This window comes from Meleagris gallopavo, chromosome 1 (assembly GCF_000146605.3).
Source record: "Meleagris gallopavo isolate NT-WF06-2002-E0010 breed Aviagen turkey brand Nicholas breeding stock chromosome 1, Turkey_5.1, whole genome shotgun sequence".
Lineage (NCBI taxonomy): Eukaryota > Metazoa > Chordata > Aves > Galliformes > Phasianidae > Meleagris > Meleagris gallopavo.
The window spans coordinates 7,759,488-7,776,018 of NC_015011.2; the positions used below are offsets into that span (position 1 = coordinate 7,759,488).

The 16,531-nt window shown below is 43.9% G+C and overlaps 1 protein-coding gene across 1 annotated transcript; it reads left to right on the forward strand.

Annotated features, from left to right (window-relative positions):
* The first annotated feature begins 4,098 nt into the window (after positions 1-4,098).
* On the forward strand, positions 4,099-15,896 carry PHYH (phytanoyl-CoA 2-hydroxylase). Its single transcript, XM_003201854.4, has 9 exons — positions 4,099-4,262; positions 7,148-7,203; positions 7,369-7,479; positions 7,678-7,843; positions 8,250-8,331; positions 10,013-10,194; positions 11,144-11,293; positions 12,882-13,013; positions 14,874-15,896. Exons 1-9 carry the CDS (start codon positions 4,176-4,178, stop codon positions 14,925-14,927), a joined length of 1,020 nt encoding a protein of 339 aa, XP_003201902.1. The 5' UTR covers positions 4,099-4,175; the 3' UTR covers positions 14,928-15,896.
* The last annotated feature ends 635 nt before the right edge of the window (positions 15,897-16,531 follow it).

Sequence of the window (16,531 nt, forward strand, 5' to 3'; positions counted from 1 at the left end):
GCTGCACTTTGCACTACTGAGTGCAGCCCTTTGAGCCTAGCAGCTCAGCCAATTTTCCACCAATTTTTAAGAGTCTGCCTGTCCCAACAGGGCAAAAACCTTCCAATTGTCAAAGTAAACATTGCCCTACCCTAGTGCAAGGAGCTATTTTGTCACAGCTGTTCTCCTCACAGATGGTGAGGAGATCTGTGAGGCCCAACTTGCCTACGTTACCAAAGTTAATCTGCACAGGTTTTTCCCAATCATTTTGTCCTTAGCATACCTGAACATGGCAAATCCAAGAGTACTTATCCTCAATCTTTTTGGAGACTGAGGTATAGCTTGTAGTTTCCCTTGCCCTTTATAAAGGCAAGTGTGGCATTTACCTTTTTGCAGTCATCATGAGACTCTCATAGCAGCAGGAGAGAAAGCTTTATGGTCGTACTGTCTCCTACTAATACATCCCACGTGGTCCCATGGATCTGAGAATGTCCAGTTTGCTTAACTGGTCCCTAACTCAGTATTCTGCAGCACAGGTGATGCTTTGTGCTCTGGGATCTCATTGCTTGGCTTAGGAGCCTGGGAAGCCAGAGGTCAGACTGTGCCAGCAATGCCCAAGGCAGGAAAGGTATCAGGTCCCTTGACTTTTTCCACACTTTTTTTTTTTTTCTAGCCTCCCTCTAGTTATTCTATGCAGGGTCCACATTTTCCTTTTGTCTCCCTTCTCCTGCTAATGTGTCTGCAAAAGTCCTTCTTGAAGCTTCTGATGATGAAAAGTGAACTTATGTGTCAGTGGCAAATTTGGTGTTACTGTCTTATCTACATCTGTTTTCCTTCACATCAAAGTTTAAAAGGCTCATTTTGCTGAATTGCAGCAGCTGCCACTTCCCACTGCAGTAAATTAGGCTTTCAGAAGACCTCATCTTTGGAATTACAGTTCTGATCATAGTGTGGATTTTAATAGTCAGTTGAGATGCTTATTAAGTTGTAATGCTATGCATTAGAACCATCTCAGTACTGCCATAGGAATTCTGATTGTTTTGTTTTTATTAGTTTTGTGATTTAATGAAGAGAAAACATTAAAACTAAAAGCCAAATGCAAAACAGCTGTATAAAAATGTTCTATAAAACTTGGAAAACTGACAGGCATAGCACTAAAAATATTTGCAAAGACACAGCTGCTGTTAAATGCCATTGGTTTTAATAAAAATACAAATGTCATCATCGGTTATCTTAATGGAGAATCACCTCCTTGTTTCTTCTTGTAAGTTCATGATATTCAGTCTGTACTTCAGTGAAGCTTATCAGTGGGTCTGGAGATGACTTGCTCTGTAACGTTCTTTTCAACTTAGTGAATAAAATAGAACTTTTTTTTTTTCAGTTAAACAGTGTGTCATGTTATGTATGATAGAACAAAATGTACAGTTTTCTAGTTTTAAAGAGTGTGAATACAGCAGTCTTGCCGTGTGTGTCCCCATGTGTTTCTCAGCACTGCAGCAGAGTGGTGGCAATGCCCAGAATCAGTCTTTTATTGTATCAAAGTATGTGTTTGAAGTGGTCATGGACTGTGTCAGTGTGATGGTACAAACAAAGGGTGGTAACCCCAACCTGCGCCCACTTGGATAAGGCCTCCTCAGTCATTCTGGGCTGTGATGTAACAGGGTCACCCTGTAACACGGGAGTTGCTTACACTACTGGCAATATCCAGTTGCTGGCTTATGCAGCAACACTACTAGAAAAACAATAATTAACAAGGAATAATTGCAATCAATGCACGGGGAGATGGGCTTTCTGAAGCTTGAACTATTGTATAAAAATGCATATGTGTGCATGTATACACATATATATTTGTATGTGTGTTAATATATATATGTATCTATGAAAGCATCTTAGTTTTCAAGCTCCTACATCAGCACAGCAGCTACTAACATTCTTTTTGTTTATTTTTTTCAGACTCAAAAAAACACTTTTGCATAAGATGCTGTTAAGCTTATCAGATGAGAAGAAATAGCTGCATTGCAACAGGTGTGTGTCATAACTGATGTGAGCAGTGTTGTTTGGCCTTATCTTATATGGGATTATTATTTGAATTTTGAAACAGATGAAGATTTGAGTTCCTGATTCAGTCTGGATTGCAAAGGTGTATCTGCATATATATACAGCAATTACCTGAATTATAAATAAAGCTTTCGGTGCAGTTATAATTAGGATTTCTGTAATAAAGCTGTTACTCACGATGCTTTTTTGCTTTTCCCTTCCTTCTCATTAGAATTTTATTTTAGAGACTTCTATTACCTTTCTGTTTACTTATGACTAAGAGTTTTCCTATAGGTCAGGAATCAAAGGTCTGATTTTTATTGGCAGTAAAAAGATGTGTGCTGTCAAAGCTGCTGCTGTTGTCCCTTCATCATAGCTGTGTACTTGCCTCTGACTACACACAGTAGTTTTGTCATATGAGACTCTTTCTTTTGGGTTCCTAATCTTGTTTGTCCCACTTGTGTGAATACCTGTGTTCTCTTGTAGTCCCAGAAGGGAGCCACAAACCAGATGACCGTGAGTTCCATGTTGATTGAAATGTGGATCTGCCACCCACAAGAGCCAGAAACTAAAATGCAGTCTACACACCTTGTCATGGTACGCCTTTACTTAAACCACTGGGAGTTTTGCCACTGGTTTTTGAAGGGATTCAGATTTTGGGGGATAGAGGTTAAGTTCAGAATCGCTTACCATCCCTAACTTGGTTTCTGTTTAGCATCAACACACTGAAACTTAGTACATTGAGCTCTCATTTCATCAAGGTGCTTGTTGACTCAAGCCTCCTGAAGTAGCTGGAATGCAGAGTTTAGGGGTACGCCCTGTCATCATGAGATGGCCTGGAGCAACAACACACCTACTCTCCTGGAGCTGTACTGCAGTGATAATGCTGTGTCTTGAGGAGCAGGACCTGGCTGGATTTATCACACAGAAAGGAGTGATGAACCAACTGAACAGGTGTATAGGTTGGCATACATTGGGTTGCAATAATAATGCAATCTCTTGGCATAATTTTCCAGTCCTGATGCTGTTATTCAGACTTCTCCAGCTCATGGGGAAGAAGCTGAGAGCAGCCTGCTCCCCCCCCCAGAGCTCTACTATCCATCTCCATTTCCCTGCAGAGCTTTGTTCTGCCTTAGTCAGAGACACCCTGCCCCCCCATAGCAGGGTATGGGGAAAGATGAAGGATGCCACATTCCAGCAGGAGAAACCTCACCTTTCAGCAGCGCGTGCTTCACAGCACAAGCCTCAAAGGGAAATGGGACAAGGGTAGACAGTGATAGGACAATGGGGGAATGGTTTTCAACTGCCAGGGGAGGTTTAGGTTAGATATTAGGAGGAAGTTTTTCACACAGAGGGTGATGAAGCACTGGAACAGGTTGCCCAAGGAGGTTGTGGATGCCCCATCCCTGGAGGCATTCAAGGCCGGGCTGGATGTGGCTCTGGGCAGCCTGGGCTGCTGGTTGGTGACCCTGCACATAGCAGGGGGTTGAAACAAGATGATCATTGTGGTCCTTTTCAACCCAGGCCATTCTATGATAAATGGATTGTCACACTGATGGCACAAGGTAACCTAAACAATGCCATGGGGGACCTGAAGTCCAGTGTGGAGGAGTGGTGTGGTTCTGAACGCTGTGGTGGCAGCAGGGAACATGCAAATATGACAACTTTTAGAGCTTAGGTCTTAGGTATGATTGTTTTCAGTCCCTTTATATTCTTCTCCTTGAATACAAGTTAACTCACAGTGCTAAGTCAGCTGAGAGGCTGCTAACAACAGTCTGAAATGAACACAGCTTTGTAAGCATGCACACATGAGAGCTAAAAGGGAATATCCCTGCCAGCTTCAGCCACGGTCTGCGCCCAAGCGCTGCTCTCCGCACAGGGCTGATTAAATCCTTGCAGTTCAGTAAGTGCTGACAGAGAAGGGGGGAAAAACACGCTCAGAGCTTCCCCGCGTCCATCCAGCCTCCAGCGCGCCCTCCCAGTCGCAAACCGTGCCAACCCTCGGCTCCCGGCAGCGTTTTCGTAACCTTTCTGAGCATGCACGGCTGCTGACGCATGTGCAGCTCAGGCGAAGGCTGCAGAGCATGATGGGGCTCCGCTCCTCCCGCCTGCATATATAGGGTCAGGCTGCTGGACGGGCGCTGCGGCTGCCGGGCGCGATGGAGCAGCTGGGGAAGCGGTCGGGGCCGGCGGCTCGGCTGGACGCCATCCTGCGGCACCTGTCCCCGCGGGCGGCCCCTGCTCTCGTATCCTTTGTGCGTTGGGTGGGAAGGGCCCGAGGGACGTTGGCACTCCTGGGGTGGGAGCCGTGCCCTGGCTGGGGGTTGGTGGCGTGCTCCAAGGGATGCGGCAGGGTTGGTGCGTGCCCTGCAGTTCTGCCTAGCCGTCCCCAAAGCCTCTTGCCGCCTGCTGTTTTCTCGTTGGGCTTTAGCACAGGGCCGTGCAGCTGATGTTTAGCTGCCTCTTGGCACATGGCTTTGTTTGCTTATTTTTCAGGATCTGACCATAAAACACGATGGAAACGCAGCAGTGTTCATGGTGCAGCTGCCTGCCCGGCAGGGTTGGCTAGTGTGGATATCAGTGTGCATCAATGGGAGCAGCGAGCAGGAGGATTTATCTTAAAGATTAACGAGTTTGAGGGAAACGATCTCTGCAGGGGTTAGCAATCACACAGCAAGTCTCAGACCTTGCTGGCAGTTATGGGCTTGGACCGTGACACCAGCAGCAAGAAAAGCATAGAGCTTTCCTTGGTGCTGTGCTTGTGAATGAGAAGTGAGCAGACTTTGGAGGTGATCCGTTTTACAGTAGATGAAATAAACGCGACTGGGACAGAAAGTTCCACGTTTCCAGAAGTTAAGTGAAGGCTGTCTGCTGGTGCTGTTTTTAAAGACACTGCCAAAAATATTACTTAAAAATTTAAATGCTGCTAATTCTCATCTAAATGTCGGCAAGTTGTTTGAATTATAGTAAATTGGTGAAGAGGATGTGATTAAATAGGATGTTAATCTCCAAATGTATAAAAACTATAAAGGTACAAGGATAGTAATGACTGGAATGGCTGGAAAGAAACCTGAAGACTGTATTGTTCAACACCTTGTTGTGCTCAGGGTTGTCACCCTTTAGATCAGATTGATAAAGGTGCAGGCAAGAACAAAATGAAATTACACTGAAATGAAATTACCCTGTTTGTAAGGGGAAAGTAAAGTTTCTGATGGGATCCCAGAGCTTTTCCCCATTATTGCTTGGCTGGTGTGTGTTGTTTCAGGCAAACCCAGGGGACCCTCCAAGTCTGGAGCCAGTTACACGTGCTGCTGTTTGTAAATCCATCTGTGAAGGCTGTAATACAAAGAGATTAGGTCAGAATTATGATTAAACTGGGCTGGAATTAGAAAGATATATGGGTAAAGGAAATGACAGAAACCAGTGGAAATAGGTTTGTTTGATTTATGTCCCCTTGGTGTACTGATTTTGTTTTAATGTGTGGCTTTGGTGAATGTGACATGACAGTCACTTTTCCTCCCAGAGAATCTCTCTCCTTTTATGAATGGAGAAACGTCTTCCCCTTCTATTTGCTCTTATAGATTGGTATAATAGAGACATGAATATTCATAATGTTGGAATTTGCATATTGGAAGATCAGACATTTCTACACAGCAGTGAGAGAAAAAAAAACTAGCACACAGGCTGTAGAGTTAAAGGTCACTTCAAACATGCAGGCAAATAGTAGATTAAGAAAGCAGCCACACAGGTGGTGTTATTTGAGTGTCTGACTTCTCCAGGTCACATACTGATGGTGCTGGTAGAGCTCCTGGGGATCTTGAACTTCACTGTGCTTGTGGTTCAGCCTTTTCCAAAAGGCTTTGCTTGCCTGTGTGTGCTCCCAGGTGCTATGCTGTCTGCACAGTTTGTTAACATGTCTATTGTGAGAGCACATGATTCCCAACTGAGGATGGTGTGTGATGGAAAGAGAATGGTTTAAATACTCTGTGTCTTCACAAAAATGAGATGTCAGAGGTCACAGCTCCCTTCCAGCAGTAGTGCTGTCCTTAAGGAAAACCCCTTGCAGTGGGACCTGCTGGGTCCCTTTCGAGCAGGGTTCCCTGTGTCCTCTTCCATCATTCTTCCATCCAGTTTTCAGCACGTTTTCCTCCTTTGGCTCATTATTTTTTTTCTACACTCCTCTGCACGTGCCATGCTCTTCTCCCACTGTATTCGACTCTCAGCATATGGATTGTAGATAGAACTGATCACAAAACCTACTAAAGGAGCACATGCTTTTATGGCACATGGAAAAGGCTGTGGTGAGCCATGCAGGAAGGTCTGCAATCTCTATAAGATAACCACAAAACTCAGGGGTCTCCCAGTTGGACCAGCACAGACACAGAGATTCACTTTATATATATATTTTTGTCCTTTCTCCTGGGTCAGGTTTCAATACTGTTGTGCAAAGCTGTTGTGAGTGTTCATTATCGAGTGATGCTTACTTGTTCTGTGGGTGAAATTGTTCTGTCTCTGCATAAGAGAATGCAGTTGTGCTTATTTAAAACAGTTGAAATAAACTGTGGTGAAGGGCCCATAGGCTTTCCTCTCTCTGTGCTTCCCCTGATAGGTTTGGAGGGATCTACTCTGCAGTAACTGGAGGCAGAGCAGGTTTGCACCAGTGCTGTGTGTGAATGTGAAGTCCCAGGTTCATCTCGTTTGAATTCTGGCTCTGAATTTGGCACAGTGGTGATTGGAGGGGAGAGATGGAGAAGCACCTTCAGGGGACAGTGCAGGCTTTGGATAGGTTTGATTGTTCTCCACAGCATAAGGAGACTAGGCAAGTAAACATCTCCAATGAGCATCTCATTAAATATCTTTATGTTCTTGGAGATAAACCCTCTGGCCTCCTTTGGAGTCTCAGTCAGTGTACTGACTTTCCTATATGTGTGGACAAGGCTGTACTATAGTTATAGTTCTTTGCCAGGCATGCTGCTCAGAAGATGGGGAAGATCTCTCAGAACCAGAATAAACAAGAGCAAAAGCAAGAAGTCCAGCACAGCATGTTCTTTTAATGTGAACCATACTGTAGGATTCAGGATGTGTAGATGTTCTACTCTTTTGTGCTGGAGTTCCTTAATTTTCATTGCAGACATTCATTCCTACTTCAGCACAAGTTAGTGCTGTTCATCAGCCAGGGAAGTTTCGGTAAGTTATAACCTCCTTTGTAGAGAGAAAAAGCCAAACTAACTAAAAAACCACAGCACCTGCCATGGGGAGGATTTCTCACTGATTTCCTTCAGGCACTGGTTGGGGATCTGGTGCTCCCATTGCTCCTGCTCTGCACTGATGTGTCTCCCTTGTCTTTTTCAGCTTTACTCTGGACAATGGTATCCTCACTACAGAGCAAAGGCAGTTCTATGAAGACAATGGTTATCTGCTCATTAGGAAGCTTGTTTCTGATGAAGACATTGAGCGTTTCAGGTACAGGATGCTTTGTCCAAGGTGCTGGTGGGTCTTGTGTAGAGCAGTATCCTGGGGGAAGCTCTAGGCAGCTAGATGAGTTTGGGCTTTAACTGAATATGTGTGCCTGGTATTGATGGATTTGGTGTGTTTGAGGAGAGTCATCTGGCCAAAAATAGTGAAAATATGCTCCATCTTCTTATTCCCTCTCTGTTTCAGGAAGGAGTTCATAAGGATCTGTAAGAAAGAGGTGAGAGTTCCTGGAGCTATGATTATGAAAAATGAGGCCCTGAGATCCCAGTATGGCCAGACTGAAAGCGTCGTTAATAAAGTGCAGGACTTCCAGGAGAATGAGGAGTTGTTCAGATACTGTACTCTGCCACAGGTAAAAATAAAAATAAAAACTTAAAAGAAAATGGTTGTGAAAAAATATATATTTGGGGGGGGGGGTTATTATTATTATTTTATAATTATTTTATTATTATATTTATTATATATTTTTATTTGGGTTTTAATGCCTACCTGAAGAAACTTTTTTTGGTTCTGCTAAAGCCATATTCATTTATCCTTTAAAGCCTCTGTATGTCACTCCCATAAGCATATTTATGAGGAAAGATATTAAAAAGAAAGATATTCTGCATGAACGTAGGATGGATGGAGGTCTGAGAGGGAAACTTAAAGCAATGTTCATCAGCTCCTGTGGTGGGTGACCCACCTGCTGTGCCCTCATCCTCAGCAATTTCATCTCTCATGTTTCTGATATTTTTTTTCTGATGTTGTCTTCCCTGTAGATCCTCAAGTACGTTGAGTGCTTCACTGGGCCCAACATAATGGCAATGCACACCATGCTGATAAATAAACTTCCAGATTCTGGTAAGGAGATCTTGGGAAAGAGGAGTACAGAAATAGATGTGTGTACATTGTTTGTCTGGCCAGAATTGAGGGCATCTTTTGGTAGGGGCTGTTTTCTTTAAATCATTACTTACTGTGATAACAGTTACTGTATTTCAATCTTAAGTGTTTTTTGTTGTTGTTGCTGTTCTCTGTTTTCTCTAAAGACTGTTATTTTCTTGGCTGCACCACTGATTTTCAAAGTGGGCCAGCAAGCTCCCTATTCAGCCAGCTGCACTTGCACAAAGGCTCGCTGTTGGAAACATGACATGCTTTTAAGTTTGACTTTTCAAAGGTGTTGAAAATAAGTGCTTCTGTGGACCTCAGTGAAAGGCAATAAATACAGAGATCATCTCTGCTCAGAGTTTATGTGCTCCTGACCTCACTGTCAGTTGGTGCGTGCCCAGTGGTTCGATATGAAGATATTTGAACATGTGCCAAAAGAAGGATTTTGAAGCCTGGCTTTGGCTGCTGCTGGAAATTTAAATCATGACTTACAGGAGAGCGATGAGTAGGGAGAAAGAGAACCTGACTAACCGTGTTGCAGTTTGTCAAGGTAGCTTATGCTCTGCACAAGGTGCTTTAGTTTAGCAATGATGAGACATGAGCTGTGTTTCCTGTGCTCGAGTATGCAGGTTCTGAGCAGACACACAGTGTGGTGAATTACCAAAAATACTGACCTCATGAAAGTCATCACCAGCTGTCATCTTAGAAACTCCACAGAGAGATGTGTTATTTTTGCTTGGAAATTCAACAGGAGACCCAGCATTCTTAATACAAAAGTAAGACAATAGCAGTAAAGAAATCAGAAGTTGTTCTATAATTCTGAGAGTACTTTAGGTTAGATGCAGTCCTCTGGAGAGTTTTTGAGGCTGCCTGAAATCTAAATAACATGACAGATGAGGCAAGTAGGTTGATGATAGACACCCTGGCTACATCTATCCGAGGTGTAAAATCCATGGCAAAATAAAGCATCTAATATGTAAAAGGTTTTGGTCTGGAAGAGGATGATACGTTTCAAGAAGAAGCAAGCAAATTTTCAGTAAAGATTTTTTGTTTATGCTTCGGGAGGAAAATAAATCTTTAGGAAGAAGGCTAGTAGAGTGCTGGGTAGACTTTCTGGGGAGAGAAGAGAGAAGACTGGACAAACATCTGTTGGCACAGCTCAGGGAGGATTGATTCTGCTTACAACACAGCAATAGATCAAATGACTTCTTGATAGCCTTTCCAGCGCTGCTGATGAAAGTCTTTGTACTGGGAAAGGTTTATGCAATACTGTGTAGGTTAAACGTTCACAAATTGGACAGCAGCCAGCAAAAGGCAAAAGCTTGGCATGTGGGTGGCGGAGGCCACCAAAAGGAGGAGACTTCTGAAGGGTCACATGGCCAGGCAGCCTCCTGGCACACGCTGTATTCCCATGCTGTTGCTGACATAAGTGCACAATTGTGCTCTTGGTCTTGGACTCTACGGGTGAAGGCACAAGCTAACTCATTTCATTTCCAAATCAGTGGTGGTCTGGAGCACATATAAAGTCAGCAAAGTCTTCATGTGAAGGCTTGCAAGCAGTGCCTTCTTCAGACATGATATGAGTGCAGTGTCTTCATAGGAAGGAAGAGACCATGTCATGTTTGATGAGGTTGAAGATTTTGACCTTGTGTTGCAGACAAACAGACTTTTCTCCACCCCATGCATCAGGACTTGCACTATTTCCCGTTCCGGCCAGCAGACCGCATCGTGTGCTCGTGGACTGCCATGCAGAGAGCTGATGAGAACAATGGGTGCCTAGTTGTCGTGCCTGGGACACACACATTGCCTCTGAAGCCTCACGGCTATCCAGAGTGGGAGGTAAAGTTGCATGGAGGCACTGGGGGTGTTGGGGCCACACTTCACCTGGGTTGGGTCCACATAGCGGGATGGTGCACAGGTCAAAGCTGAGGCTTTCAGTGATGGCTTTTGTCTGTCCAAACGCTCATTGTTGCTTTCTGGCAGAGTTGCTTAGTTTATTTAACACCATATAACTCAGCAATGGCTCTCTTGAACTTGGGCAGATTTGCTTTTTACCCAACTTCACCTAAAGCCCTGTGGAATGAGGTTGCCTCGTTTCTTCATCAAGAAACGCCTGGTAAATTATGGAGAAATGTTGGCTTACTCTCCAGAATACTCCCCAAGCTGTGGACCTAGGTTTTGGAGCGGATCCTTTTCTGGAAATGAATTGCACCCCTAGTTCAGGACCAGGATCTAAGGCTTCTGAATAGTCTGGCACATTGTGGCACCACTTCATAAACACATGCAACCATTTTCCAGCATCCTTGCCAAGTCTTAGGACTCACAGAAGTGATTTCGTTCCTGCTCGGTGAGTATGCGTACTTTCCTGTAGAAGAGAAATGGAAAATAAACAACTGGATGGAGTTAAATATCTAGTGTTATCTTCATCTTAAGAGCAGATACTACCTCACCTGGCCCAGCACTGATAATGGTTTTACAGGGTGCAGAAAGCTGGACTCTGAAGGTGCTTTCTCTGTTGTCTCCAGCAGAGAAACACTTGGTTATCAGCACAGAGCTTCAGAAAACAGAAGCAGTATTATTCTGCTGTACCTCAGATTGTAGTAGGAAGACTGGCTGTCAAAAAGGCAGGCTCTTGGTTGAGCATACTGAGTATACTGCCCAGAAGAACGCAGATCAAGAGCTCTCTACTTTTCCTTGCACTGAGAGTCTGCACTTGCTCCATCTTTAACCGAGTGATTTTAACTCGGTTTTGTTTGGTTTTTTTTTTTTCCAATTTTATTTTTCCTAGGGTAAAACAAACAAACTGTTTCATGGGATACTTGATTACGATGAGAAGAGTCCCAAGGTTCACCTTGTTATGGAGAAGGGAGACACAGTGTTCTTCCATCCCCTGCTCATTCATGGCTCCGGGATAAATAAGACATCAGGTTTCCGAAAGGTAAGAAACCAACTCATGCTCTGTTTATTTATATCTAAACTGATCAAAATAATACCTCACCTCTCCCCGTAGCAATCTCATGAATATTTGGATTGGAATCTTAAAATCAGAGACTCACTAAGACCATCTAGTCCAACTGCTGACCCATCACCACCATGCCCATTACCATGTCCCTCACTGCCACAATTCACTTCTTAATGTGTTAGCTTTTCTATTAGCTTCTGAATATTCTTTTGCTCACGCTCTCTCTTTTTTTTATTGTTTTTTTATTTTTAAAGTATAAGCATGTCTGAATAGCACGTTGTGGGGGTGTTTAAGGGAAACAAAGCAGGAGCAGAAATAAGGAGTTGAAACTGTTAGAAGCTTGGCTTGCTTTATGTGCTTTCCCAATAGTTCACCTTCAGCCATTCCAAATTTTTCTCTTAACTTCTTTCCCCTGCCCTCTGCGTACCTCTTTTCTGAATATCAGGAGCCTCCAGTATCCAGTAAATAATTTTTATTTATTTATATGATATTATGACTTTTTTTTTAATGCTAAGCATTCTATTTCACATCATCTGTTTTGCATTATTAACAGAATGACAGATAAAAATGCCCTTCTGATCTGGTATCAGAAGCAGATTCATGCATGCACGTAAGGGAACTGTAGCCTCTGTTCCTCATTAGCCGTAATGCAGAATTTCCCCCCGTGCACTGCAGCACAGGCAGTGTTACATTCTTGATTTTATTTTTATTTTTTTTATTTTGCCTGCATCAGCCACCATCTGACCCTTTCTCTGAGCCCCAGTAGCAGCTTAGTGGGGTGGCATGCCGTGTTCCTGCAGTCCTAAAAGCAGAGTGAGCACATCAGCTACTGGGAGTCTCATCTGCTGGCTTTCTCCTCCGTAGTGGAGCCATAACCTTGTTTAGTGTCCTGCAGAAACACAGGAGCTTCCTCATATCTTGCCAAATCCAAATGTTACTCTACTTTTGGTGTAAATTAATGATTTTGTGGAGTTCCTTGAACAGGGTTATGGTCCAGCACTTTGAAACGTCATGATTTTGCTTGCTGCTGACATAGCTCTTTTTCCAGTTTTTATTTATTGAATTCTTCTAGACTTTGCTTAACCACAAACTGATTACAGAATCTGACATAGAGCTGCTCTGATTCCAGCTTCTCTGATTGCTAAGTTTAATTGCTGATAATTCGAGGTCAAGTAGGCAGTGCATTACTTGTTGTCAAGAGCAATAACATGACTTGTTCTGCTCAACACTCAAGTGAAATCCAGTATACTCAAAGCTTATAAAAACTTCTAAGATAGACAGCTTAGTGCTGCTTTATCATTTCCAGGGTGTCTGGAAGCATCCTACTTAATTCTGGTGTATGGAAGTAGAAGGATGGGAAGAGGGGAGAAAGAAGAGGGTGTGTGCAAGAGTATTTCTCCAGGGGTACATTTAGGGGAATAATCTGAAAGGAGGAAGGAATTTGCTGACTTGGTCAGTAAGGAAGGAGTGGGATGCTTATCATCTGGCACACAGGAGCTTTTTCTACCATTTCCTTTTTCTGCAATCAATTTGGGAATGAATGATGGCCCATTTCCCCACACAGAGCATAAGCTGCCACTTTGCCAGCTCAGATGGCCACTATATTGATGTCAAGAACACAACCCAGGCAGACCTGGAGAAGGAGCTGCAAGAAATGGTACACAGGAGATATGACATGCCTGCTCTGGCACTCAAGGTAGGACTTCTGTACATGTGCTTCATTACCATCCAGTTTGGTCCCCTTTGCTCAGTTTCTCTCATACAACAGTTCTGTGCTTTTTGCTATTCCAGTGTCACAGATGGAGCTGAGGTGCTTGGCAGAATAAAAGATGCAGAATTCTGAAAATGACTGCAGGGGTTTTTTTTTGTTTGTTTGTTTGTTTGTTTGACCTTTTGCTGATAAGACTTCTTGCTGTCTGCCTGCCTCTGCTGAAGAAGTGATCCTGCTGTCTAGGCGGCTCCTTCGTGTCCCTTGAGCTCTAGAAGTTCCTCCTGCAGCCCTGCTTATCAAAGTGGATTTTGTGAATGTACCTTTATCCCTTGCTCTGCAACCTGGATTATCACGGAATCAGAATGGCTCAGGTTGGAAGGGACCTTACAGATCATCTTGAGTTTGTGCAGACAGTCAGCACTTCTTGAGGTGACTGCAGCTGCAGTTAATGTAAGTGAGGAGGAGCCGTGCACTCTGCAGTTCTGAGGCTGCTCACATTTGCTGCTTACACCGTTCAGGGGCTTTGGGCTTTCTGACCAGAAAGCCCAGCAGGTATGATGAATGACACAAAGCAGGGAGGTTTATGAAGAACTTTTCCCTGCATCCCCTGGCTTCAGGTTTGTTACGAGAAGTGTGTCTGAAGCAGAGCTCTTTGCAGTTGTGTTTGGACTACACGATAGAAGTAAGAAGATGCATTTATCTCTTGCCCTGAATTTGCAGTAATAAGGTGGAGTAAATTCTGTGCTTGGCCACAGTGGTATGGCCACAGTTCTCATGGGTTCAGCTCCAACTGGCAGGTGCATTTTCTTTTTAAAAACAAGGAGCCACATCTCGCTGCAGAAGTTGGTTGTTGTTGTTAAATATAATCCTGTATCAGTTGTTTAGATTTGAGGCTACAGCAGGAACGCAGGCGATGTTACACATCTGCCTCAGAAAGATAAACAAATGGGGGTGATGGATCCTTGCTAAATAATTGAAACCATTGCATAAAATAGAAAACAAATCTAAATTCTTCCAAGGCTCAGCCACTGGAAGAGGAAGAAACTTTGTTGCAGGGATTTCTTAATCCACAGCAGCTCTCAAACACATACACATCCAGCAACAAGGCAGTAAAGCCTACACGTGATAGGCAGTGTGTTCTTTTTAAATCCGTGCAATATCTGAGGTGTTGGGGAGGAGAGGGCTTTTCTTTACACAGTTGCCTTTGTTTGTTTTCCCACAGTGTGCCAAGGTAGGGCTGGGTGTCAGCCTCTGTTCGGCAAGCCTGGACTTATGTTTGCACAGTTCCAGCTGATTGACTTTTGATACCTGGAGATAGTTAAGTTCCCTGTGAAGTCCAAATGGATACACAGGGAGGCTCATTCCTGCTCATGAGTTGGAAAGTGACCTCTGTGAAGTAACCAGCAGTCTTTTCTTCTTTACAGTCTTCAGCAGCGTCTGCTCAGAACTTGGTTCCTGGTTAAGGGACTGTATTTGTATGCAGTATTTCCAGCTGGTTTCTGTTGCACAAGGAATACTGTGTGCTCATGTGTAGCAGTACTTAAGATGTCAGTCCATGAGCTTTTTCAGTCACCCAGAAGTGCACAGGGGGTGCACTGTGTGTTCAAGCAGGTTAGGACGATTTAAGCAAGGATCATTCTCATTGTGCTGCTAATGTTTTCCTTCTGCCACCTGCCAGAATTGAGTATGGGCATCTTTCAGTCTGTGTCAGAGCTGCAAATGATCCCCTTTCTGCAGGTAGAAGCTGTGCTAATTTTGGCTGTATTTTGGTTCTTGATCTTTAGGATTTGAAAGGATGCTTATTGTCTCACTATGATTTTCCTTTGTCTCATTTTTGTTTTGAAGGATATTTGGACCTTCAGAGCACGAGTTGTGCAAGGGGAAAGAATTAACCTGTAGAACAACCTGCGAAGACCAGGATGGAAAAATGTGCCTATATGAGCTGCTGTGATGGGAAAGCACAGACCCCACATCAGCAGTTGGAATTACATGCACTTTGTTGACCTCTGCATTGGTAACTTAGCCAAATGCTGTACTGCTAAGTGGTTTTATGCTAATACAAAATAATTGCACTAAGGTTGAACGGCTGATGTACGTCAAGGAAAATCTAACCTAGAAAACAGATTTGCTGTGGTTCTTTCAGACAATCAAAGAATAATGGTCTTTAAAGATCACCTTAATCATTTTGATGTCTTCACTCTCATTTTTAAGGTTTCTCCTGTGACATACCTTTGAGCTGATGCTATATTAATATAAGATTTTTATGCAAGGATTTATGTAAGAGTTTGTAATTTTTAAACTGCCCAACATCCTGTTCTATGCAAAGGAAGTGCAAGGAGTCAGTTTTATGTGAGCCTTCTGTACAGGATGAGCTCACATGGGAGGTCATACTGATACCAGCAGAAAGAACTTGCAAGGAACTGGGTAAAGGGAAAGCAGCAGCTTGGATCGAAAAATGAGACTGGTGGAGCCGAGTATTACTGCTTGCACCATTCCTCAAACATAGCCTAGTGTGCTATGATAGCTAACCAAGCAGCACTGGCACAAGGTAAATGTGTGTCTGGTAGAGCTGGAAACTTCTGGGCCTGCAGAGCATCCTCTGTTGGCCTTGCACAACTGCTATAGGGCTGTGTAAAACAAGGGGGTCCTGCTCTGAGGCTGGCAGTTCAGTAAGCGTGCCTTTTGGCATTGGCTGGCCGGGAGGTGGTTAGGCTTTCCTCACAGTGTAGCGGGTGGCAGGGTGGATTGATGTGCACTGAAATGATCTCTCGCCTTTCACAGTATTTTTTTCTTGACTTCTGAAGGATTCTTCTGCTTTCAGAATCTGTTTTTGGAAACAATGATTAAATGCGAGCAAAATGAAACTGAGAGGTTGTGTTGTGTTATTGCCATTCAGAAATCCTGTCGATGCATATGGAGTTGTATACCCCAGTAAAAAACTGTAGTCCTCAATCCTTTTCCACTCTGCTCTGCCATCTGGTAAAGAAACCAACAAGGCACCAAACCCTGCTGCTGCATCTCAGACCTGCAGAGGCACCTGCTCTGAAACACCCTGAACATTCTCAGCTTGGTCTTTACTTGCTGTGAGCAAAAGAATTCTGGTGGCTGGAGGCTCTGCTCAGCCCTGCTTGTACTCTCTGGGGTCTTTGTGAGCACCTTGGACATCCTGTCCAGTTCCTGAGGCAGGGTCTGTGCTGTTGGTGCTACCCGTGTAGCTGAGCTGACTGCAGAGGGAGCTATGGCTGCAGAGAAGAGCTGCAAGTGTCCACCTGTTTTCGAGCTTCCAGGCTCTGAGTTTCTCTTACTGGGACTGAGAGAGGGAGAGAAAGAGACGGGAGTGAACAACTTTGTTTTTCAAAGTTTGTGCATTTATGGGTTTAGGCTGAAGTTTCCTCTTTCAGAGGAACGAAGATGCTGAAGACCTCTTCGATCATTTAACCTCTGCAGTCATCCTTCCTGGTGAAGAGATGTGCTTGCTTCTTCCTACAACTGGTCCAGCATAC

Coding starts and splice junctions, on each gene's coding strand:
- PHYH (XM_003201854.4), top strand. CDS start 4,176: ATGGAGCAGCTGGGGAAGCGGTCGGGGCCGGCGGCTCGGCTGGACGCC. Junction 8,332..10,012: donor AAATAAACTTCCAGATTCTG/GTAAGGAGATCT, acceptor CTTGTGTTGCAG/ACAAACAGACTTTTCTCCAC. Junction 13,014..14,873: donor TGCCTGCTCTGGCACTCAAG/GTAGGACTTCTG, acceptor TTTGTTTTGAAG/GATATTTGGACCTTCAGAGC.